The sequence below is a fragment of the Rhineura floridana genome, chromosome 10, assembly GCF_030035675.1.
Source record: "Rhineura floridana isolate rRhiFlo1 chromosome 10, rRhiFlo1.hap2, whole genome shotgun sequence".
NCBI classification, from domain to species: Eukaryota; Metazoa; Chordata; class Lepidosauria; order Squamata; family Rhineuridae; genus Rhineura; species Rhineura floridana.
In genome coordinates this window covers 14,033,378-14,057,771 of record NC_084489.1, presented here as the reverse complement: position 1 = coordinate 14,057,771, position 24,394 = coordinate 14,033,378, and the positions used below count along the sequence as shown (strand labels likewise).

General features: G+C 42.6%; 1 protein-coding gene across 3 annotated transcripts; it reads right to left on the bottom strand.

Annotated features, from left to right (window-relative positions):
• Nucleotides 1–4,089: 4,089 nt before the first annotated feature.
• On the bottom strand, nucleotides 4,090–23,865 carry KBTBD2 (kelch repeat and BTB domain containing 2). 3 transcript variants are annotated; one of them, XM_061586386.1, is made up of 4 exons: nucleotides 23,322–23,865; nucleotides 15,296–15,818; nucleotides 8,147–8,312; nucleotides 4,090–6,792 (listed from the first exon to the last, which is right to left on the bottom strand). In XM_061586386.1, the coding sequence occupies exons 2-4, from the start codon at nucleotides 15,463–15,465 to the stop codon at nucleotides 5,257–5,259; spliced, it is 1,872 nt and encodes a 623-aa protein (XP_061442370.1). In that variant the 5' UTR covers nucleotides 15,466–15,818; nucleotides 23,322–23,865; the 3' UTR covers nucleotides 4,090–5,256. The 3 variants fall into 3 exon arrangements, with proteins under 3 accessions (XP_061442370.1, XP_061442371.1, XP_061442372.1); XM_061586387.1 differs by lacking the exon at nucleotides 23,322–23,865 and adding an exon at nucleotides 23,210–23,314; XM_061586388.1 differs by lacking the exon at nucleotides 23,322–23,865 and adding an exon at nucleotides 16,181–16,250.
• Nucleotides 23,866–24,394: the final 529 nt, after the last annotated feature.

Below are 24,394 nucleotides of genomic sequence, written 5' to 3'. Positions count from 1 at the left end.
TGGAGGAGAGCTTTACAGATACCATGGACTGCAAAAAAGACATAATTGGGTCTTGGAACAAATTAAACCAGAACTATCACTAGAAGCTAAATGAGAGATAGGTTATCATACTTTGGACACAATGACGAGACATGATTCACTAGAAAAGACAGTAATGCAGGGAAAAACAGAAGGGAGTAGAAAAAGAGGAAGACCAAACAAGAGATGCATTAACTCCATGAAGGAAGCCACAGATCTGAACAGGGTGGTTTTAACAGATGCTATTGGAGTCCGCTGATTCATAGGGTCGCCGTAAGTTGTAATCAACTTGAAGGCACATAACAAGTCAAGATAAGGGGGGGGGGATTTTGTTTTTTCTGTATTTTCAAAACATGTTGATTGAGGTATCATTTCAAATGTGTTTTCCACTGATTTTCAAAGATATTTTGCAAGAGACTGCAGCATGCATCATTGATGGAATGAGTTTGGTGCATAAATTAGTAGGTTCCTAAAACATTTCATCTCCTTGTGGAAAAGCTGTTTTCCACACTTCTTCATGAATTTGGCGCTTGCGCTCCTGTTGATATTGTGCTCAACGCATACCACCTTATGTCTATGAAGAATGCTGAAAGAATTCAGAGGTTGACCAATGAACTGAGTGTGTGCAAAACATCATGCCTGCTCATCTTGGGAGAAACTGGTGGCAGTTTTTGTGCAACTCCAACAACAAGCTCAAATTTGTCAGATTCCTATGCAGAAGAATGGCAGCTACCAAAGCACACTGGGCTGCGAGGTAGCAAAGTTACATTCATCACATGAGGCAGGTTGTTGTCGAATATCATTTGTGACAAACGTTCCCACTCTACATACCTTTCGGGAAGAAACACATACACGTGCTGTGCTTCACACGTGTCATGCAATTGCATCAGGATATCCAGAGTGACAATTCAGTGTGATGACATAAGACATTGCAGTGATTATGCTGAATACATTTCCAGTTCTTACCAGACATGGTGGCCGCATCTTCGTGAAAAGTGGAACATCCAGTCAACTGAGGTACTATGATTATGAACCAGATGTTCAACCTACATGGTGAAAATGTCTGTGCAGCCTTACCAGCAGTGTACATTATCACAGGATGTGATATGGTTAGCGCATTTGCTAGTAAGGGAAAAGCTATGGCTTTTAAACTTGCTCAAAAACAAGAATTGTCACGTGCACTTACAGGCCTTGCAGATGGTTTTAGAGACAAACAATGGCTGCAGAAAAGTTTGTATGGGCATAAGATGAACGATATAAAAAAGCCTGCAGTATTCATTATTCTGTGTGAAAAAGGGTTCAGTTGAATCCTACAACCTTCCACCATGTAAGGATGCTCTCTATAAGCATATTCAACAAGCTAACTATCAAGAAACTATTTAAACTAAAGCACTAGAAGCTGAACCAAATATACCAAATCCTGCTTTGCACGGCTGGACTGTGTGCAACTCCATTGGCACTGAAGTGCTTGATGTAGATTGGATCGACTGTCTTCCAGCTCTAGAAGAAGTAATGGAGTAGTTGTCATGCTCTTGTCCGAAGAAATGTGTGGCTAGCACCCGTGCATGCATTAAACATGAAGTGTACTGAAATGTGTATAATTCAGTCATGCACTAATTACATAGAAAACATGATGAAAATTCTAACTTTTTTTGAGATATGGATTCAGATGATCAGTAAAGTGATAAAATATCTGTTATGTAGGACAATTTGTACAACCACTGTTTCCAGTCATTGTTGACTCACATTTCCTTACTTTTTTCAGTACAATGATTGCTGGAACTCTATTTTTTTCTCAAAAAGTGTTTAGTAAAGTAACTTTTAAGCAAATAAACAAAATAAAAAATATTACTATTACCCAACATCTAAGAAATATATTTTTTCCCCAATATATTTTGGGAAATATTTTGGGAAGTCCATTTCTTTTTTCATTCCAAAACTAAACCACTGATATACGTCCCAGGCTAATGGTAAATGAAAATACAAAATCAGCGCCAAAAAAATTTGAAATGATACCTCACTTGACATGTTTTGAAAATATTGAAAAAAAACAAAATTTTCCTCTCCCCCCTTTTCTTGGGAATTGGTATATTTTCTGCAATCCCTAGGCTGTTAAAAAGTTCCCATGTGAAAATTATTTGTCAGAACAGTTAGCATGCCCAAAGAAAGTAAAACAAATGAGATGCTTTCCAATTTCTCAATTTAGCATTAGCCGTATTTGTGATGTCACATAAACCCAAAGCTACCAAAATTTAAGTATCATACCAAATATTAATGCTCTAGTGATGCAGAATTGAATGCCAAATGTGAAATTTACTCTGAGATGAAACTAGACACCCCCTTTGGCTCTAGGACTAACAGTGGTAGACTGGAACTAGTGAAGTGGGAGTGCCTGAAACTTGCTTTCACTCACAGCCTAGAAAGAATGGCAGAGAAAGAGAGACCAACTGGCAAGAAAAGGTTAACATGTGAACAGGCCCTTCATTGCCAGCTATATTGGACTGCTTTTGCTAGTTTAAGAAGGGATATTCATGTTTTAACTCTTTCCTCATGCCCATCTCCTTCCTGCTACTGTTGGCAAGAGTATGATAAATTATCTGCCTCACGCAAATCAGTGTTAGCTTTTAATTATACAGTTCTCATTTTCATCTGTCGCAGCTTCAATTACAGCCAGCATTTAAATACCACTCATGCCAGCCAAATATGAAACCAAAACATCTTGTACTTGCTGATGTTCCCTAAGCAAGTTACACCAAGCAAAGGGCTCAAAGAAATTGAGCCTGTTGTATTCTACAGCAGGAGCTTAGGTGCTTTGTGATCTTACACAATCAGGATCATCTTCATAAAAACAAGCTGTGAATTTACTTGTATATCTTCATATAATCATTTTAACAGCTTCCTTTAGTACTTCTATACTTTGTTTCAAGACATTTTGGCTAGTTTAGTTACAAGTTTCCGAGCAGGAGATTGTCTTTGCTCCTGTTCTGTTAGAGAAACAGTTATATTCTTCAAGAAACAAGGATGCCAAGTTTAGAAGCAAAGCTTAACTTAACACATTGGAAATGGATTTTAAAAAAAACCCTTAAAAAACTAGAGATTAAACATTTAATAAATGAAAATTGGCAGAAACGTGCTGACAAGACTCTTCCAGCTCCTATTCAAGAGAACTATGTAAGTGTTAAGAACACTTCACACTAACCCAAACCATGGCTTAGGGAAATGATCATGCACTTTGCTTCTTGCTGGTCATTTTGCTGCTGTGCCATGTTTAGGTAAGCTGTGGCTTGGCATGTCATTTGAATCCAGGCTTGTGATTCAGTTGTCCTAGACCAAGAAATTATAAACTAGGAACCAACCTTTGTTACAGCTTGTGATTAGTGTGGCACAGCAGCAAGATGGTGGAGGAGGAACAAAGCAGCCATGATCTCCCTGGAAGAGCACACGCAGCCACCGTTTGGCTTAGCAGGATGTGCTAATCTGGGCATCAGAAAACAAGTCTTTTAAATACAACATTCAGCACTTTGCTTAGGATTTTGAAGGGTGATGTGCACAGAAGTAAGGAGTACACTGTACAGCATAATTTTCCTACTCTACCCTGCTTCATGCCCTCAAAGGAAAATGGAAATTTGCATACCTTAACATACCTCTTTGGAATCATTCGGAAATTAAAAGTCTTTGTTTCGGTAAGACACTCATGAATGAGTGGGTTTGGTTGTGCAGAGGAACCGGGCCACAGGAAACACAAATACTTAAATGCTTCCTGTTCTGTCCTCCATATTGGCTGATACAACTTTGGAGAGATGCACATGTTCCCAACTTGGGAGACTTACATCTCACCTCATGGTGATATGCTAAATTCTGTTCTAGTCAATATAGAGAAACACAGCAAAGAGAAACACGAGACACTTGTACTTCCTGTTGTGCCTGATTTTCTGAATGGCTGAAGCCATCCAGGAGATACCAGAGTGTTTTAACATTACAGTTTCAAGTGTGCACAGAACTGCCTTTCTGATCATGTCAAATACTACCATCTCCAAGATAAATATAACGCCTTGTAAAAATCACAGTAAATCATCTTTGATTCTTTTTTTTTAATAAATTAATGTCATTCAAAATACAGTGCCAGAACATGATGCAGCTGAACATGCTAGTATATCCATCATGAAGCACCTGTGCTCATGTAAGATTGGCGGTGCCCCGCTACTGCTAGTGGTTCCTGGGATTAATGCCAGAGCAGCGCTATTCAACTGCTCTCCTGCACGGACTATTCCTGAACAAAATTTGTTCCCCCTCCCACAAAAAAAAAAAAAAAAAAAAAAGACAACTAAGGGATATCTATACACAGTCACACTACAGTAATGCTTGTTATTAAATTAACAAAAATAAAAACCTGGTTAATCCACACTATATCTTGGTTAACACTGGGGCAGGGGGAACATAAGCAGCAGGAAGTAATATGCATGAGCCATTGTTTCTGAAATACAGAATGTGGAGCTGTTTACTGATCAAAAGCTCCACACAGACCCGCACTAGGAAATGGCTGGCAATTCTTATTGCAAGCCCAGCAACGTAAGTTCACACCTGGTAAACTACCAGCTGCTCGGAAGACCTGTATTCTAAATAGACAGGTATAAGTTAGTGAAAATACATGCACCTAATAATAATAATAATAAAATAATAATACAGCTTGACTGAGCCTGCAGTCATTTTGCCCTGCATGTCACTGTAAATTGGAAGATCTACCCTTCCTACCACAGGTAGATCCATGGGATTTGTTTCTTCTCTTACATGGCATTATTATGCCAACACAGCTGTTGTGTATTAAGTGTAGCACATTCCATTAGGCCACACAATCTATAATAACTAGCACATACAAAGATTTCCAGAAGTCACTCAAATATAACTGGAAGAGACTTTGAGCAATTAACATACCATCCTAGAAATAGAAGCTGCTTTTGTGAAAGTTTCCTGAACTAAACTTCTTCACAGGACTAAAAATTTAGACAATAAGCAGATGCTTTAAGCTTGCAATATACATATAGATCCCATCAGCTACCAGAGGGATTGTTTCAGATTATGGAAGCATATCTGCTCATAAATTCCACCGATTTACACTCAATGGCCACAAAATGTTAAATAGGGCATACATACAAGACAGCTTATTGTTTCTAGCCCTGTTCTTTTATAAAGAATTTCATGAAAACCAGTTGCAGGCATGCAGTCTCTGAATTTTGGGACCTACACAGGTGGTAACGTAACCATCTCTCCATCCAGCTCAAATCCATCAGTTCCATCTGGTGGAAAGAGATAAGGTGGAGGCTTCCATGGGGATTCTTCAAGGCAAGATGGATATAGCTTTCCCACAGTGCACCGAAAGTCTTTCCCCAAATCCCAGAGGACCCGCTCAGATATATGCTGACGCAAGAACCATCGGTCAAGTTCCATATCATACTGGTAGGTAGCATACTTGGCTCTCTCATTCATGTGGGTTTCTCGTATGAAGACACACAAGGAGTTGGAGATTACAACAGCTCTGACACAGGGGTCAGAATACCGTTTGGCAGGGATATTGGCTGCCATTCGCCATTCATTTTTATTCACATCATATACTTCCACAGTTACAGAAGACCCATCTACAGTGCTAGTAGGGAGTCTTATACCAGAGGTGCTGCCAACATGCAAGCCTCCAATATAAAATATTTTATCCCCAAAAGCAGCAGCTGAAGCAAAGCATCTACTAGTTTGTCTCATAGCCATTTCAACCCAAGCATCTGACCTGGGGAAATAACAGTACATCAAGTTGTGTGACATTACATAAATGCAGTTATGAACAGCAACTGCTGTACTCCATTGCCATGCACAAGGCAATGGGCTTACCATCGTCCACTCATCTCTCTCAGTATCATACCTTTCAACAGTTCTCCTGTTGAGCTCTCCACCTACACTGTCTCCTCCAATTGCATAGATGTGGCCTTCACAGCAAACCAGGGATGGCTTTATACGAACAAACAACATTGGACTCTTTGGAAACCAAGTGTTTTGCTGGGCATCAAACCAGTAAAAGCAATTCACAGTTCGGAAGGCAACCTGAAGTTTGCTAGTTTTACTGTGGTTGGTTTTTGTGTTTTTCAGTGGAATTTGCCCCCCCGCTATATAAATATCATTATCAGGAGTTACAAGCGTCCCAACCTTATGCAAGTCAGCAGGAGGGCTGCAGAGCTTGTAAACTTTTTCAGCCTGTGGGCTATAGCATACTGAAGAGTAAAGTCTACCAGGATTTTCAGCAGCTGCTTCAATGAAGATCATCATTTCCTCTTTAGTCATTCCAAGTCTTGGCTTAAAAAACTTCGGCATAGATTTATATAATCCTTGAACCACTACGGATTTATCATTTGGTGGTAAGCCTTGAAACCAAGCTCTTTGTGTAACTTCAGAAAGTGCGTCAATTCTTATTTGGCTAAGAACAGATGACAAATACTGTGATCGAGATTCTGTGTTGTATTCAAGCCATAACATAGCAGCTTCACGAACGGTCTCCTCCTTTTCCACATTTAAGTTGTCACTGCTCAAAATATCTATCAACAGATCATGTGAGAGTTGCATGAAAGTTTCCTGATGGTACACAGCCGTGAATTTGTGTTCTACCATTCTTTTAGCACTCTGTTTTAACTCTTCACAGCTGAAAAGATCAGCAAAACTCAATAGCCGCACACAGTTCTCTGCATTTATTTTTTTAATTAAGTATTCTCTACATCGGTGTAACACATCTTCTACCTGCATTAGAAAAAAAATCAATGCAACACTAACATTAAGCTCATAGTTGTGGTTAATGATAAAAAATGAGAGAATCTAATACATATCTCTAGCTTTCTAGAGGCTACTTCTCAATTTATTAAGCAACTTCTACTGGACAAGGGTGAAGGGATCATTCACAGAATGTGGGTCTTTTCTCTCAGTGCCCCAAATGCTGGCTACAACATACTATTCTTTGCAATCACAAAAGGGAGAAAGTACTCCACCTTGTCTGCAGAAGCCAACATTTCTTGAGTATTGAAGAAACTGATTATCTCCCAATGATCAGTTGTCTTTCCCACCTACCTCTGTAGCTAAAAGGGAGAGAAGTTTCCCCTACATACCAGATTGCTGGCTACCTCAGAACAAAAACCCCATCTCCCCTGCTTTCCCACCTCACTAGGTATCAGATAGTTCCAATCTCTGTGGGGTTGGCTGTCAACGGAAGCGGGTGCATCAAGTTGAGGGCTTCCTGCTTGTATATATCTAGTCACTGGGTAAGAAGGGATATTTGTGCTCTGCAAGTGTTTCTGTGGATGAACACTTTTAGCCTATCAATATTTTTAACTGATTTGTCATTTATTGCACTTTGTATTTTTATTCCTGTTAAGTCACTTTGAAACTATCTTGGTTGTAAAGAGATTTAACAAATTAAAGAAAATTAATTTTACTGCAGATTCCCTTTGGAAGGTTCATTGACAGTGCATTGTTTCCTGATATCAGAAATGACTAGCCTTCTACAGTTCACTCTTGGCCACCCTCTGAGGATGGCATGTCAATGGTAAGGGTGGTGACCCCAGCTCTTAGCTGATAAGATAAGGATTAGGGTTATCATCCTCTCTTAACTCAAATGATCAATCTGAAGACTAGGAAGGGCGAGATCTGCATCCCCATCTAGGTACTGGGCTCCACCCACTGCAGCACTGTACTTGATTTCCTTTTAGGTACCACCACCAAAAATCAGTGGGCTCTTCAAGGAGAGAACAATTTGCTGGGGGGGGGGCACATGAGGCCCTCAAACTGGGGGCTAGCAATCTCTGCCCAATATTAAGCCAATTTTACATCTTAATTCTAGAGTAATTACTTGAAAGCAAACTCCTTTGAAACAAATAGAAATATGTCCTAGAGTTTTTTGCAGTAGCACCTTTGGTGTGGAACATGCAGATGCTTCCATGCCATTTTCTATTAAATACATCTCAGAATACTTTTTAAAAAAATCTAGTACAAGTTGCTTTGAGAACAGTTGCTTTATTTTAATTTTAAATATTTAGAAAGAATAAGATTTCAGATGTAATTTTTAAAGTGCCTTAGAAAATTTAGTACAGAACATTCTTACCTGTAAGAAGCAAGCCGTTTCATAGAGCTGCTCGACTGTAGTGTCATTTATTGCCAAATTACCCGTGTACGCATAAATTATTATGATTTGCAAAGTGGCTGCATCCACATTCCTCAGATGGATATGTGTTTGTTTGCTTTCACTCAATCCACTCATAAACATAGCCCTGAAGGATAAAACAAAATGTTAACCAGGGCATCTTCTAGCTTCTACGTTAAATCTCCAACTCTTTTGAGACCACAGCTGAATAACATTCAGCACATTTAAAATCTTTCAAAACTATTAATTGATTCACAATGGCTGCATTCTAAGTTGTACGCCCTCATTCTCCCTTTGTGTGTTCATAATTGGGGCCACTGTACTATCTAGAATGCCTGCCTATTTAGAATGGAAGATGTTATATTTAGCACTGTCAAGATGACCAAGTCCCAACCCCTGGTAACCACAGCTCTTGTAGGGCACTCTACATTTGCCAATCTTACCAGTTGGAAAGTAACCAAAACCAACCCTGTAAGGTAGATCTTGCTATCACCACTCCTGTCTATCAGCTGGGCCAGGACACTCCCAAGCCTTGTTACACAGAAGTTCCTGGGATTCCAAAGAAACAAAAGCTAAAGTCCAAACTCTCTGCTTCTTGAAGACCCTAGCCAAAGAGACTAGTAGCAAGTAGCTAAAGAGACCTAGGTGATGGACTTAGTACCAAGGCTTACCTGGAAGAACACATACATCACTGAAAGTATGGAAGCTTTGTTAAAAGTGGCTAATTAAGAATAATATTATAAAAAAGAATTCAGAATACCCATAAAGTTACAACACCATTGAGAATTATAAACAAGATAAAATAACAAAAATTAACAAAGCCTAACTCTATGCAAACCAACAGTGCTTAGGAAGAAGACCGACCTCACCAAGAAGAGCAGAAAAACATCGCCTAGGTGTGTGTTCTAGGTAAGCCTTGGTACTAAGCCCAGCACCTAGGCCTCTTTGGCTACTTGCTATTGAATAATAGCAAGGGCTTGGGGCTCCAAAAAGCAGAGAGTTTGGACTTTAGCTCTTTCCTCTTTGGAATTGCAGGGACATCCATGTAACTTAAGGTTTGGGAGTTTCCTGGCCCCAACTGGTGGACAGCAGGAGTGGTGGCATCGTGATCTACCTTAAAGGGCTGGTTTTGGTTATTTTCCAACTCTGGTAAAATTGTCAACTTCAGGGTGCCTTACAAGAGCTCTGGTTTCCAGGGTTTTGGGACCTGATGATCTTGACAAGTACTACAAACCATTCAAATGATATCAGTAACCCCAAATTCTATTGAAGTGAAAGAACATTTGTATATCGTATGCTTTGCTGCATTTTCAAATTTTTAGTACCAAGTAGTATTCAGCTTTGTTCATATTAATATCATTTAGATCATCTCTCTTATAAGTTGCTCTGTTCTGAGCAGTTAAGTATCAGCAAATATTAAAGAGCTGGGACACAGTTGACACAATAACCCAAGGCATATAGCTATTTCATGTGACTGGATGTGAAAATGAGCCTCAACCTATACACCATCCTCATCCTCTTATAAGAATTGGCATTTGGAAAGATTTACATCTTATTTCATAGATAAGGTACATGTCCAGATCATGTGCAAATCAAGATCTTATCCAGGCACAAATCAGTTTGCTAAACATATGAATACATGCTATATATTAATTTTCTGTATTTAAGTTATACTAAGCATCCTTATACATCTAAAATGAATTTATATTTCTCCTACAACAGCAATGTTGACTGAAGTTCAGCCTGTTTGCGCCTTTCTTTATAACAAAAAAACCCCACAGTTATTACATCCAACTTCCTAATTTCCAATGCTGAGTTGTCAATTGTCAAAATCTTTTTTGGTCAAACACATTAGGACACCTGTAAATGGCCTGCAGTAATTACCAGCAAACTTCATTTGTACATATACATAATTACTAGACTATTTGGAGTTCAGTAAAACTTTCATTAGAGTATTTCACACTCATCTGCAGGTAACTTTAACTTCCTCTTTCATGCAGTCACCATGTGTACCAGAGTCTGGCATGATTCTTAAGATAGTTCAATGTATTATTCCTTGAGTACTTGACAAGTTACTAGAGTGAAAATACCTGTACCTAAAACAGTTTGTTTTGGAACTGGTTTCTAGTTTTTAAGGGTTACCAATATGTTCTGGTACACATAGCACAATGGCAAGCCAAGAGGAGTCTTCTGTGTTTTTGTTTCATTTGGAAAGTTGGACTTACCAGGAAATGTCCTTCTGGTCAGCGGGGAGTGGAGCATTCAGGAATGGTAGGCAGAGTCAAACTTTAACAAAGTGTTAGACGGTGGCCAGCCAGAAGGGGAGGGAACCACCCTCTAACTGCCAGTCATGATAAAGCTGACCCAGCGAGGCCGGCCACCTAAACATCGCAAAAAACTAACGCAGTGTGCGAACCATGCACAGTAAAAGAATACGGAATAATAGTAAACAGTGCAGGAGGATGTCATGGGAGGCCCTCCCTACACTATCCAGGTTACCGCACAAATGCGATTCGCCTATGGACCTCGAAGAGGAGATCCTTCCCGCCCCTTGGCCTAGCCACCCCTGCAGGATGGGACTGTATGCTCCACTCACTGCTGACCAGAGGGACATTTCATGGTAAGTCCAACTTTCCATTCTTGGTCAGCGGGGTAGTGGAGCATACAGGAATGGGATGTACTGAAGCAGTGAATCCCACATCCCTAGGGGGGATACAGGGCTAGGCCACTACCCTCTGAAGAACCCTCCTGCTGAAGGCTGCATCGGCAGAGGCAAACTTATCCACCTTGTAGTGGCTGATAAAGGTGTATGGCTGTGACAATGTAGCTTCCCTACGGATCTCCTCCAGTGGTGCCTCCCTGTCCAGCGCAGCTGTGGCCGCTGCCCCTCTGACTGAGTGAGCAGTAATGCCACTCGGCAGAGATCTGTTGGCAGCCTGATATGCCAAGGACACACACTCCCTGACCCATCTGCTGATGAACGAGCGTGACATTTTCCGTCCCTGTGCCCCCTTTTTGAAGGAAACAAAGAGGGACTCCATCTTACGGAATGATTCAGTCCTATCTAGGTAGATCTTGAGTATCCGCTTGACATCCAGCTTGTGCCATTCCTTTTCCCTAGGATGCATAGGGTGTGGACAGAAGCCCTGTGGAACACCGAATTTACCTTGGGCAGAAAAGTGGGATCTGGCAGGAGAACCACTTTATCGGGGTGAAACATGCAAAGGTCCTCTCAAGCTGAGAGCGCCCCGATCTCTCCCACCCTCCAAGCAGACGTCACCGCCACCAAAAACACTGTCTTAAATGTAAGTAACTTAGGAGACAATGTTCGAGCTGGTTCAAAAGGTGAAGAGCAGAGGGCTCTGAGAACCAAGGGGAGAGCCCAAGAGGGAAATCTGTGCAGAGTGGGGGAAGATACGATGGACGCCCCCCCTCAGAAAGCGTTTAACCCTGGGGTGGGATGCTAAAGAGCAGCCTCCTGCCAGAGAAAGGACGCTACCTAACACCACAGCCTGTTGCTTCAGCATGTTAGGGGCTAACCCCTGATCCAGCCCATCCTGAAGTAAATCCAGGATGACACTCACTGTGCATCAGACCCTTACGCCTGCACCACCGATTGAAAGCTCCCCATATGATCTCATAAATCCTCTGTGTGGAGGTCCTGTCCAAGGCCAATACAGTGCCTATGACTATCTGAGAAACCCTCTCCTTTCAATGATCGCTGTTCAATCTCCATGTGTGAAGCTGTAGCCAGTCTGGAGCTGGGTGGAGCAAAGATCCCTGGGAGAGAAGTCTTGTCTCCGGGAGAGCCTCCAGGGAGGTTCCTAGCTGAGGTCCACCAGATCGGAGAACCATGGTCGTCTGGGCCAGTGGGGAGCTATAACCACTGCCTGTGCTTGAAGAGCCCTGAGCCCGCATATGAACCTGGTCAGGAGTGGCAGAGGGGGAAACGCGTACAGGAGACCCCGGGCCAGGGTACAGAGAGGGCGTCTGCTTCCTGAGCCTTGGGCTCCCAGTAACGCGACATAAAGCTGTCGACCTGCGCGTTTGCCTCAGACACAAAGAGATCTATGCACGGGGGTCCCCCACATCTGTACCAGCTGACGAAAAATCTCCCTGTGGAGAGCCCATTCACCCTGCTGAACCTGCTCTCTGCTGAGACAATGTTGCCTGGGTGTTCAGCGTCCCCTTCAAATGAACTGCCAAAATGTATACCAGGTGCTGCTCTGCCCACCTGAAGATGAAACCGGTTTCCTTCTGCAGAGAACTTGACCTTGTTCCCCCGACGGTTCAAATGAGCCATCGTGGAGATGTCGTCAGTCTGGATCAGTACGTGGGCTTGTGCCAGGATGGAGAGGAAGTGCTGGAGAGCCAATCTGACTGCCCTGAGCTCCAGCCTGTTGGTTGAATGTGTTCTCTCCTGCACCTGCCATGTTCCCTGTGCAAATTGGTTCAGGCACGTAGCCCCCCATCCCGTGAGGCTGGCATCCATGGTAACAACTGTGGCTGAAGCGACAGCCCCTTCCATAGTTTGGGCAGATGGCACCACCAGAGCAGAGAGTCCCTCACCTCTCTGCTTACTAGAATTGAGCCCGTCCATCAACAAGCAATTTTGTCCTGGAAAGGCAGTAGAAGCCACTAACGCCCTGGAATGAAATCTTGCCCAGGGTACTGAGCCAATTACCGCTATCATTGAGCCCTGGAGCTTGGCTAGGCTGCTCAGCCAGATCCGTTTGCCTCTGAGACAGGTAAGTAGCTGACACTGATGTTTGGATATCCTGTCCTCCGACAGAAACAACTTGGACTGCTCCGTGTCTATCACTACCCCAAGATGTTGAAGGTGCTGCGTAGGTAGCAGATGACTCTTGGATGTATTGACGACAAAGCCATGGGCTTCTAGACAGCGGATAGTACTCTCCACACCCTGTCTCACTCCCTGAAGAGACAGGGCTCAGATGAGGTCATCTAGATAGGGGTACACGTGTACCCCCTGAATGCACAGATGTCCCATCACCATTGCCATGAGTTTCATGAAAACTCTGGGAGCGAGAGACCGAACAGCAGGGCTTTGCACTGGTATTGCTGCCCTCTGTGTGCAAAGCGCAGATACCGACAATGCTGGGGCAGAATTGGAACGTGCAGATACGCCTCCATGATGTCTAGAGACAAGGAGTCTCTGGGCTGAATTGCCTGCGCTGCGACCAGGCGCTATGCGACGCCCCACAGGTCTGATTGCTGCCACTCCATGGCAATGCGGGGGAGCTGGGATGCCTCCCGGCTACCACTCCTCCTCCAGTCCCACAGAAGAGCTGGCATGGTGCTGGCTGCAACCGCTCTGCGACAATGGAGGGGCCTGGGATGCTTCCCGGCTACCTCCTTCCTGCCAAAAAACAAGTCTTCACTCCTCCCCTCCGCTCTGAGGGGAAAAATAAGAGCAGAGCGACAGCCGCTGCCATCCACTGCTGTTGAGGAGCCACGGAGGGGCCTGGGACACTTCCCGTCTACCTCCCACCAAAACCAACCGCTGCTCTTGCCTTTTGGAAGTGCAGGATGCAGACGTTCCGTCTTCTGCCACCTCAGGGAAGCCATGGAGGGACCAGCGATGGATCCCTGGCTACCTCCCCACTAAGGGTGGATCAAAAAATGCCAACCCCCCCCCCAAATAGTTCTTCTCCCCCCCCCCCCCGGTCGCCTACCTAATCACTGACAGGCAGGGTTAGACAGAGAAAACCAGAAGTCCAAAAAGAAAAAGCACTTTCCTCTCTGTACCCCTGACTGAGATACAGGAGCATACAGTTGACTCTGTTAATTCGCTGGAGGCAGTCAAGACTAGCAGTTAGAGGGTAGTTCCCTCCCCTTCTGGCTGGCCACCATCTAACACTTTGTTAAAGTTTGACTCCGCCTACAGGAGGAGTTAACCCATTCCTGTATGCTCCACTACCCCGCTGACCGAGAATCATTAATACACACTGTGTTTTTGTTTCATTACATTAATATACACTGAGATTTCAACCATAATAGGAAGTTTCAAACACACATTGGAACAAAACATATGGGACAGCAAGCTTGACCCAGCGTCCTCTGCAACATTTATATCATTTTTATTTTCTAAAGTTATTGTACTCTGGCTGTTGTACAATGAATATTACAGCAGATACTGGGATATGCCCGTAGCTCTGGGCATATTCACCATAGTCAGTTTGATCTGGAGCTTAGCAGATCATTAAAAGAGTCTCCTGCCTAATTCTTCCAAAGCAGGGGTAGCCACATGATATTATGATATTATGGACTACAACTCCTAGTAACCGAAATGGCCAATGGTCAGCATTGCAGCCCACAACATCTGGAGGACACCACATTGGCTAACCCTGTAAGTAGATCATGAACTATGCTATTTTCCCTAACCTGCTCTGTAATACTCTAATCTTCAGGCTGATGGAATTAAACACCTATTTCATGGGGATATTCTGTTTTCCTGATGTCTCTATGTTCTCTAATACAGAACAGAGCAGGTGTGGGGGAACCTTTGCCCCTCCAGTTGTTGCTGAACTGCAACTTCCATCAAGGCCAGCAAACAAGACCAATAGCCAGGGATAGTGGCAGTTGTAGTTCAACAACATCTGGATGCCCAAATGTTCTCCACAAGTACAACAGAGCAATGGGATATTTTGAGACACCCAAGTCCTCCCACTAGATCTATTCATTCTCAGCTCTAGGGCAAGAGTGGCCATGGCCTTTACTTTCCCAGCACTGGGCAAATCTCAAACTGTAAAATCAAGAAAAATGCTCCTTCTGCACAAATGGTGATATTGAGCTGGAGACATTTTAGCTCTTATTTCCATTAGGCAGACTTTCTTCCATAACCCCTTACACTGTATAGCCTAAATAAAAAAAAAGACAGGCAAATTTCACTCTTACAACAGAAGCAGTACCATTCATGGAGCCCTAGAGTTGTGCACTCTGGTTTAGCCCTTCCACTTCTCACTGACACAACTCCATTCATTTCAAGTTACTAACAGAGCCATTTTAAAATGAATTATACTACACACTGAGGTTTTAGATAAGAGATTAATACATTTGCTTGGAAGAAACACCACTATAAACACATACCTGAAGTAAGAGCTACACGTAGCAAGAACCATCTTATGGCATGAGAATTCAGTGCCGTCAACAATTAAAACAATGTCAGTTAGCAACTGCTGTTCATAGAACAACTTTAACTGCTCCAATAAGGATACAGCATATTCTGTATTGATCTGCCTTTCCTCCTGGGTAGACATGACTGCATTCCATTAATATTTCCAGGACCAAATTAGAGAAGCCACTTTATTTCAGCAGGAAAGAGGTCAAGCAATCATTTCTTGAAGAATTCAGAAGAAACTAGAGGATTTTTTGAACCCTTTGCTAACTTTACTAAGCCATTTATCAATGATGGATTGGACTGCTGAATCTGTAATACTTCAAATTTCGACCCACTGCTAGGGTGCAATACATTTAGGTGTCCATCTGTTCTCCTGAGTCTTTCAAGAACGACTGCCAAGTTCCTGTTGGGATTTCCAGTGATGCAGCACATAGGCAGGCAAATGTAATTTGTGAGGTAGATTTTCTTGAACCATCTCTCGATCACTTGTGACTAGAAGAGAAAACAATCTTGTCAGTAGTTTTTCTAAGCCTGTCTTACCATCATTCTGCCTAAAAACTGTTTGGAATGTTATTTTAAACCATTCGCCTGTTATGAAGACCATTTGCAAGTGCAAAAACTAAGGTGGTGAGTATGTTCAATGCCTTCCCTACTCCTTTGATGCATTAAGAATACCTACAACTAGAAATGGAACCCTGGATAAGGAAATGTTACAAAATCCACTGACTGTGGCTAACTGGTCCAACTTCTACCAGCTTGACAAAGTCTCTTAACAATTGCAATGATGGGTCAAGTTTTTGTCTCTCTATATAATATGTAACATGGTATGGTTATCATCAGACTCCAGATCTTACCTGTAAGACGGGAACATTTTGGAATCCTGGTCACAGAGGAAACCCAGATGTTTCTGCAATGCTTTTTAGGCTACAGAGTTGAAATGCACATCTAATTTCACCCATCTAACGTTAATTTGAGACAGATTTCAATCAAGAAGGTACTGAAGCTCACAATGTCACATTCAAATATTTTAGTTATACACAGAGCAGTCCTACAGTGGTGGCTACCATAATTTCCTGTGCCCTGCCAGCTCATTACTGTCAGACTGACTTGACTTTTTCTGCCCTCCTGCCCTTGACATCTATGACAGAAATTTTTACTGCACCAGCTTCAGGGTTGGCCTTTCTTGTGGCATTTCAGGAAGAGGGGTTTTTGAATCCTGTGGGTTCAAGATAACTTCCCACAGCCCCCCATCAGTACAACTACACCACAGAACTTTCCATGGGAGTACTTCAGATAATCTTCAGTTAATTTGATCCCAAACAGTTTACAGCAGAGATGACTAACCCATAGTCCTCCAGATGTTATTGTGCTGCAGCTCCCATCATCTCTGACCATACTGCCTGGGGCTGACAGGAGATGTAGTCCAACCACATTTGCAGAACCACAAGTTGGCCACCCCAGTTTACAGGTATAATGTTACAACGGGCACCTAAAATTGCTTCCTCCAAAAAAACACATAGGCAAGAAGTGCAACACTGGAGTCGTACGTTCCAACCACCCCACTCCAGACAACAGCCTAGCAGCTGTGTGTTTCCAAACACTTTATGGACAGCCCCACACCGAGTGTGTTACAATAACCCAGTCTTCCAAGCTACTACTGCATAATGAAGCCTGCTTCCAGGGGAAAGGCACAACTAGCATATCAGCACTTCTAGCAGGGCTGTCGAGTCGGAGTCGTGGAGTTGGAAGCAATTTTGGGTGGAGTCGGAAGAAATGTACCGACTCCGGGTTCAAAATAAAATTAATAATTTATTTTTTTTGTTTTAATGTATTTTAAGGTCTTTTTATGATGTCTTAAAGTGTTTTTAGCGTTTGTGTTTGCTGCCCTGGGCTCCTGTTGGGAGAAAAGGTGGGATATAAATCAAATAATAAATAAATAAAATAAATAAATAATATACATTTGCCATTTATGAAGGAGTCGGACAGTAGAAAAAACAGAGGAGCTGGAGTCGAAGGTTTGACATACCGACTCCACAGCCTTGACTTCTAATCATCACAAAAATCTGTGCAGCCAAAAGCAGTGTCTGATCAAGAACCACCATTAAACAGAGAATCCCAATTCTTCAGGGTTAATGCATCCTAGACAGGTTGCATCCCCAATCTCAGATCACCTAATAACCTCAACTGATAGCACTTCCATCTTATCTGGACTAAGTTTGTTTGTTCATCAACATCCAATCCCTCATACCTCCCAAGAAACAATTCAAGGTTTCCACTATGGCTTTTGGATCCTAAACAAGCCAAAGGTGCTTCATAGTCTGTTTGACTCAAACCAAAGTGCTTAGAAAACAAAGCATCTCAGCTTGAATCTCCAGATTACTATAATTAGCAGTTTCATAGATGTTGAAACACATGAGGCACAGGAAAGGACCTTGAGACATCCAGTAGCCAAGATCATAGTCCCCCAACATCACATTCAGAGACCTACCCTTCACAAATGACTGGAACAAATTCAACATGGTACCCCTTAGCCCCATTCCTGCAACAGTCTAGAGGGAAGCCATGGCTGGTGGTACTGAAAGCCCACTGAGAAATCCATGAGAATTGCCCCATGATGTCTCCCAGTACAAGGTGTCCAGGAAGGTGACCAAAGCAGTCACTCCAAAAATGTGGCCTGAAGCCAGATTGGCAAGTATCTAGATAATCAGCTTCCTCTAAGGCAACTTGGAGCACCTCACCTATGAATTAAATATTCAATACTGGACATAATTGCCAAATCAGAGGAGTCAACAACAGATGGCTTTTCAAATAAAGGGCATACAGCTATCTCCTAGAAGACAGAAGGAATGCCGTCCTCCTTCATGGAAGCATTAGATCGAAAAAAGGCAGGAGTCCAGCATGCACGTTGAAACCATACATTTTACAATCCTGTCCATATCCTCAGGAAAAACATACATATGTATAAAAGCCTGATCAGAGTAAAAGATTCTTCCAGCACAACTGGAGTCTAAGGAGTGATATGGAGCAGAAACATTTCCAAAATATAATATTTTTCAGTGCTTTATTTTTCTTTGGAAATTTTTCTATTCCATAACTTTATGATTAACAATGAATGGATGCCATCTGCAAAGAAATATTAAACAAAGTTGGCAGTTTCAAAGTTTTAGCTTTGTTTAGTACATAGAATTAAAATAAAGATGCTACACTGATTCATTCTATAGGCCTTAGAATCTACAGCGTCCTAACATTTTCCAGTACAAATTACCCTAATTTGCATAGGAAAGTTTTCCAGTTAATTCCCCCCCCCAGAAAACCCACATTACTGAGTTCAAGTCAGAATGAATATATGCAATTTCAACTGCACAGAGCTTCACAACTTGGTTGCAGCAGGGTTCCGAGGGATCTTCTAAATCCTGCTGGGGGCCCCAGCTGTAATGTCATTCACCACTTGGCTAGCACTCAGCAGATACAATGGTGTGATAAACAATATAGTCAGAAACTTAGAAGGAATCAAATGGATCAGGTAATCCCTGGCCAAGCTATTCTACACTTAAACTTTCTCTTAAAACAATTACATGTTTTTTGACAACAACAAGAACCCCAATAAAAGATGTGGGCAATTTCATTTTTTTCAGTGTTGCATGATACTCCCTCCTGTATCTGGTGACCTCACTTTTTCTCATCTTTCTCTGACACGCACCTGGCCATCCTCTCCTTAAACATCTTCAAGGAAAGAAATGTTGCAGCTTCTCTAAGGGTCTCCTCAAGTTCTGCTGAAATGCTTTGTCTCAACCTATCTCTCATTGTGGTTGTAAGCATAGTCTATATCCAGGCCCAGTTTAAAGTGCTGGTTTTAATCTCCAAAGCCTGTGGCAATTTGGGACTAGGATACCTGAAATATCGCCTTCTCCTGTAGATACCTACCCAATCCTTAACATTCTATTTTAAGGCCCTCCTCCACGGGCCCCCATCAAGTAAGGTGGTAGAGCATCTGCCTTGCATGCAGAAGGTTCCACGTTCAATCTCCTGCATTTCCAGGTGGGGCTGGGAATGTCCCCTGCCTGAGCTTATTTTTGTTTTATTCTGCTGACAGAAGTTTTGTGTTGCATTTTGTTTTTGTATTTTAATTTATGGTGCATTTTATTGTTTGTTGACGTTTTTCAATTACTGTAAGGGTATTTTTAAATTATTCTTTGCTTCTATGAGCCACTTGGAGAATATATGCTGATGAGAGCCCATACAGTTTCAGAAGTAGCAGCAGTAATAATAATTGTTTCTTAGCAAAGGGACATGTTTTGGCTGGCCCTGGTAGCCAAATCAAACATTATGGTTGCCAGATCGCTACCCTTGCTCTTCAGTGCAATCCTGTGTTTGCTCAGAATTAAATCTCATTATGTTTAATGACACTTGTTCCCAGGTAGGTGTACACAGGATTATAGCAACATTCCCCTCCAAAATCCCCTATTTTTGTAGATGTGGAGAGAAACAGGTTCATTTTGGCAGTAGCTCAAAGGACAGATTGGTGTTTCTGTTGGCAGTGAGCAACTGAGGCACTCCTTGCACCTTGGTTACTCACTAAAAAACATCCTGACTGGGGCACATTTGGCAGCGTATGACCAAGATGCCATGTGTTTCATCCAATTGCAGCCAAAATGGCCATCCTCTACCTTCTCCCTGTAGAGCCAGAGTTCAATTCTTTTCTTTTGTGATAGGCAGCTAAGGCGCTCCAAGCACCTCCACTACCCGTGCCTGAAACAACCACCTTTTGCATTCCTCTCTGGAGACAGGGAAAGGCTGGGCCTTGTTTTGACACTGGGTGATTGAAGCACGATGGGCATCTCAACAGCCCATCCTAGCCATCCTGTTTGGCTCAAGATCAGTGCAACTGTGGGGGATATCAGCACTCCCTCGGCCCAAGTTAGAGAAAATGGGGCTCACTGTTACCTTGTGATGAATCACTTATCAAGGCAAGGGTGATGAGCAAGAACATGGCCAGCTGTTCTTAGGCTGCCCATAAATATTACAATGAATATGTTTCCCCTTAAAGAGCAGCAATGCCACCATAACCTGCAAGTTAAACATAATAAATGCCTTCAACTTCTTTTTATATGATTTGCTTTCTAGCAGTAATGTGAGGTGGACATTTTTTCCAGTACTTTATTTTTCTGTGGAAAATTTTCCCGTTTCATAATTTCATTAGTAACAATGCAAATACAATACCAGACAAGCTTGGCAGTTTCACAGTTCTTAGCTTTGTTTACTAAATACGAATAAAATAAACATACTCCTCTGAATTTTTCCACTATCTTTCCTAGTTGCTCTGAAAAAAAAATACAGAAGTCCAAATGTACACAAATACTTCTATTCCTAAAGTCTTGGAAACATTGTTTCTATTAGAACTTAATGTAGACCTTTTGTGCCACAGCACCAGCTACTGACTCATGCATAATATTCACTAACATCCTCAATTATCTATTGGAAGTTCTGTGGCCTAGCCAGTGACTTCCTTGCCTCATTTGTACATGATTTGGTGGCTTCATTTCAGAAGCTTGTCGAACTTGTCTCAATCAATCAACAAGACTTTCATTAGTATAACACATTATATTACTATTTTCCCAGTTCATTGAATTCATTTTGAACTTTTAGACTAAGTTTTTGAAACTCCGCCCGGATTTATTTCACCTATAAATCTCATACACACAACTTGCCCACTTTTTCATCCATGTCTTAAGGATGAAACTGCATGAACTGCATCAGACTCAGTTCAGATCCCTCCAGAATGCCAATGAACATTTGCACAATCTACTTGGAAATTTGAAATGTACGCCACCATGGGAAATGTGCAGTTCTCATGGAAGCTACCATAAAAATAAGCTGATGGTTATGGTTAGAAAAAATGTTCATTTTTCATCCGGTTATGGTTAGAAAAAATGTTCATCCGGCAGTCTTTCAGATAAAAGGAAATCCAATTTCTAAACAAGAACTCCAAGACATCTTACAAATCACACAAACAATGTTATACAAACGTTTTGTCTTTTAAAGTCTATATATAGTACTGCACTTTGTATTATTTTTCCAAAATTGAAAACCTCCATCTTCTAAAATTAAACAATATGAATTTCGGTTACTCTGAATCTATGGTATTAACCAGGACAATGACTGTTTTTTAAAATTAGGCTACACACATATCAGTTAAGGCTCAATATGAATTGCACTTCCTATATAGGAATACGAAATATTGCTGAAAGATGAGTCCCTTAGAAACAGTGCTAAGACCAGTCACTAAACTAGGCAAAATTAAGAATGACAAGCAATCTCTACAGTGCCCTGACCACTTCCTACCTTTCCCCCCAATGCTTGAGGCAACAGCGATACCGAAAGCACCACTTTATACTTCTTTACACCTAATCGAAGACTGTACTTGTTACTTCAATTCAGTAGTTGCATTTAGATATAAAAGAAAGTAATCTGAGCACTGTTCTCAAAATATTATACAATTAAGCATTCATTTACATACTATGCTCCCATTGCAATTATATAATTATAGCTGCAATTATGAGTCAGTGCAGTGTAGTGGTTGGAATGTTGGACTAGAACCTTGGGAGACCAGGGTTCAAATCCCCACTCAGCCATGAAACTCACTGGGTAGCCTTGAGCCAGCCACAGTCTCTCAGCCTAATCTACCTCACAGGGTTGTTGTGAGAATAAAATGAAGAGGAAAGAGAGCCACGCGTGCAACCTTGAGCTCCTTGGAGGAAAAGTAGGATATAAACCTAATGATAAATAAAAATAAAATAAATGAAGTAAACAATTATATAATTAAATTATATAAATACAATTTCTAAATAAAGAAGAAAACAAAAATTCAGCAGTTCAGTTTCAATCAAGTATCTTCATTATACCACCACTTATCATAACTTTACATTTACAGCTTTTTATTGGAAGCAGAGGGAGGAAAAATATTTATCTTTTCTTCATACTCTTAGTAAGTAAGGTAATATCATCATTCTTCCACTAGGAGGCTGTGGTGTCAAAACCCCTACCTGTTTTTTTCTCTTCAGAAGGTTTAGAGCGTTTCTAATTGGAACTATAAGGATACTAGAGATGACCACCCAAATCAGTATTTTATGCAGCAGCATCAGGATGCCGCGTCAGTCAGCAGAACTGCAGCTGCAATACAGACAGCCTGATCTAGACTCCACCTGAAATTGATTCTAAGACCGACCAGGCAGGGCATATTTACCAGCTTTCGCCCCTTCCCTTCATTCCCCATGCCACGCATCCCAAAAGTCACCTCCACTCACCCACTCCAGAAAAAAAGACCTCAAGCCAATGTTTAGCCGCAGTATGACATTGAGGGCAGGCAACGAGGATGCACTGTGACCAACAGCACAACCCTAACATTAACACTCAACCTGTGTCGCTCGCCTCTTGGCGGCTGGTAGGGAGAAGCGGGGGGTATGTACGGTGATCTGGGCCCCCAACGGCCCTCCCTGAAACACTCCCGTCCCCCCCCCCGCCACCCGGTAGCTGCCGAGCTCACGGCGCAGAATAAAAACGGCGGCGGATGCGCCTTCCTCCTCTCCCTCTCCCGTTAACACTGTGTAGAAGCCGGTGCCGAACATCCTCGCTCCCCCACCCTCGTCCAGTCAGAAACCCAGGCCGCTTCCCTCCACCTCCCCAGAGGCTGTTTCTAGGCCACAGCCTGGCTCCAAAGAAAAAGAGGGGGGATGAAACCTCTCCTTTCGGGGGTGGGGCGTTTCCTTCCACAGAACAACCGGCAGCCCCTCCAGGCAAAGGCCTACCCTAGATAATAGAAAGGGTTAGGGTAAGGAGGGACGAAGAAAGGCGGCTAACCACTCTCCCCCCCTCCCCTCACAAACCTCCGGCCTGCGCTGCTGCTGCTTCAGCCCCTCAATATACTCCCGGGTAAAGCGAAAGGGAGGAGGGAAGGCCCCGGACGGAGGAACAGACGGCGACTGCGCGCGCTCTCACCTCGCTTTCCGCCCACCCCGACGTCCGTTGAGAACCACAAAGCGCGCGAGCGCATCCTTACAGCATTCAGTTCCACCCTGCGCAGGCTCCGAGCGAAGGAATCGGACGTGGGCGGGAGAAGAAATATTTTTCTGCAGAGGTAGAACCACCTCCGCCCGACCAGCCCTTCTCCTTTGTGCGCATGTGTGTCTCTCCCTTCTCAAGAAAAGCGACTCCTTCCCATCAATGGAATATGGCGGAGCGAGTGTTCTTTCGGGCGCCTGACAGAAAAAAGGCTGCAGACTATTTTTTCTTAAAAAAAACCCCTATTCCTCGCTCTGCCTTCTGCGGCCAGCTATTGTAACTACAACAGTCTTATTCCAAATTGCTCCTCTCTGGTCAGGCATAATAAAAGATTAGAGTCACACAACCAAAACTTCTCTTTTAAATTGAAAATATCCATTGTCTGTTTTCCCCTCTGGAAGTAGAGCAGAGTTAGTTCCGTTCCTGGTATAGTTATGATGAATGCCCCCAATCTATATATACTCTGCAACAGCAATTAGAGGGGCAAAAAGTCAGTACTGGAAATGCTGGTATGACAGAACGATGGCATTTTCTTTTCTTTCTCCCCTACTTCCTATAAAGCAGGGATGGGGAACCTGAAGCCAAATGTTGAACTACAACTCCCATCATTCCTGACAATTGACTATGCTGGCTGGACTTTGATGGGAGTTGAACAACATCAGGGTGACTGTAGGTTCCCCAGCCTTGCTGTATAAAAACAAGGATAGAGGATAACTCAGGGAAGTCCTTTTTTCTACACCACTTAATATAATAATCTCCCTTGTCAGGAGTGGCAGATATTTTTTACAGGCCCATGGAAAAATGGACTGCCTTCAAGTTGATTCTGATTTATGGCAACCCTATGAATACGGTTTTTATGGTAAGTGGTATTCAGAAGGGGTTTACCATTCCCTTCCTCTGAGGCTGAGAGGCAGTGACTGGCCCAAGGTCACCCAGTGAGCTTCATGGCTGTGTGGGGATTCGAACCCTGGTCTCCCAGGTTGTAGTCCAACACTCTAACCACTACACCA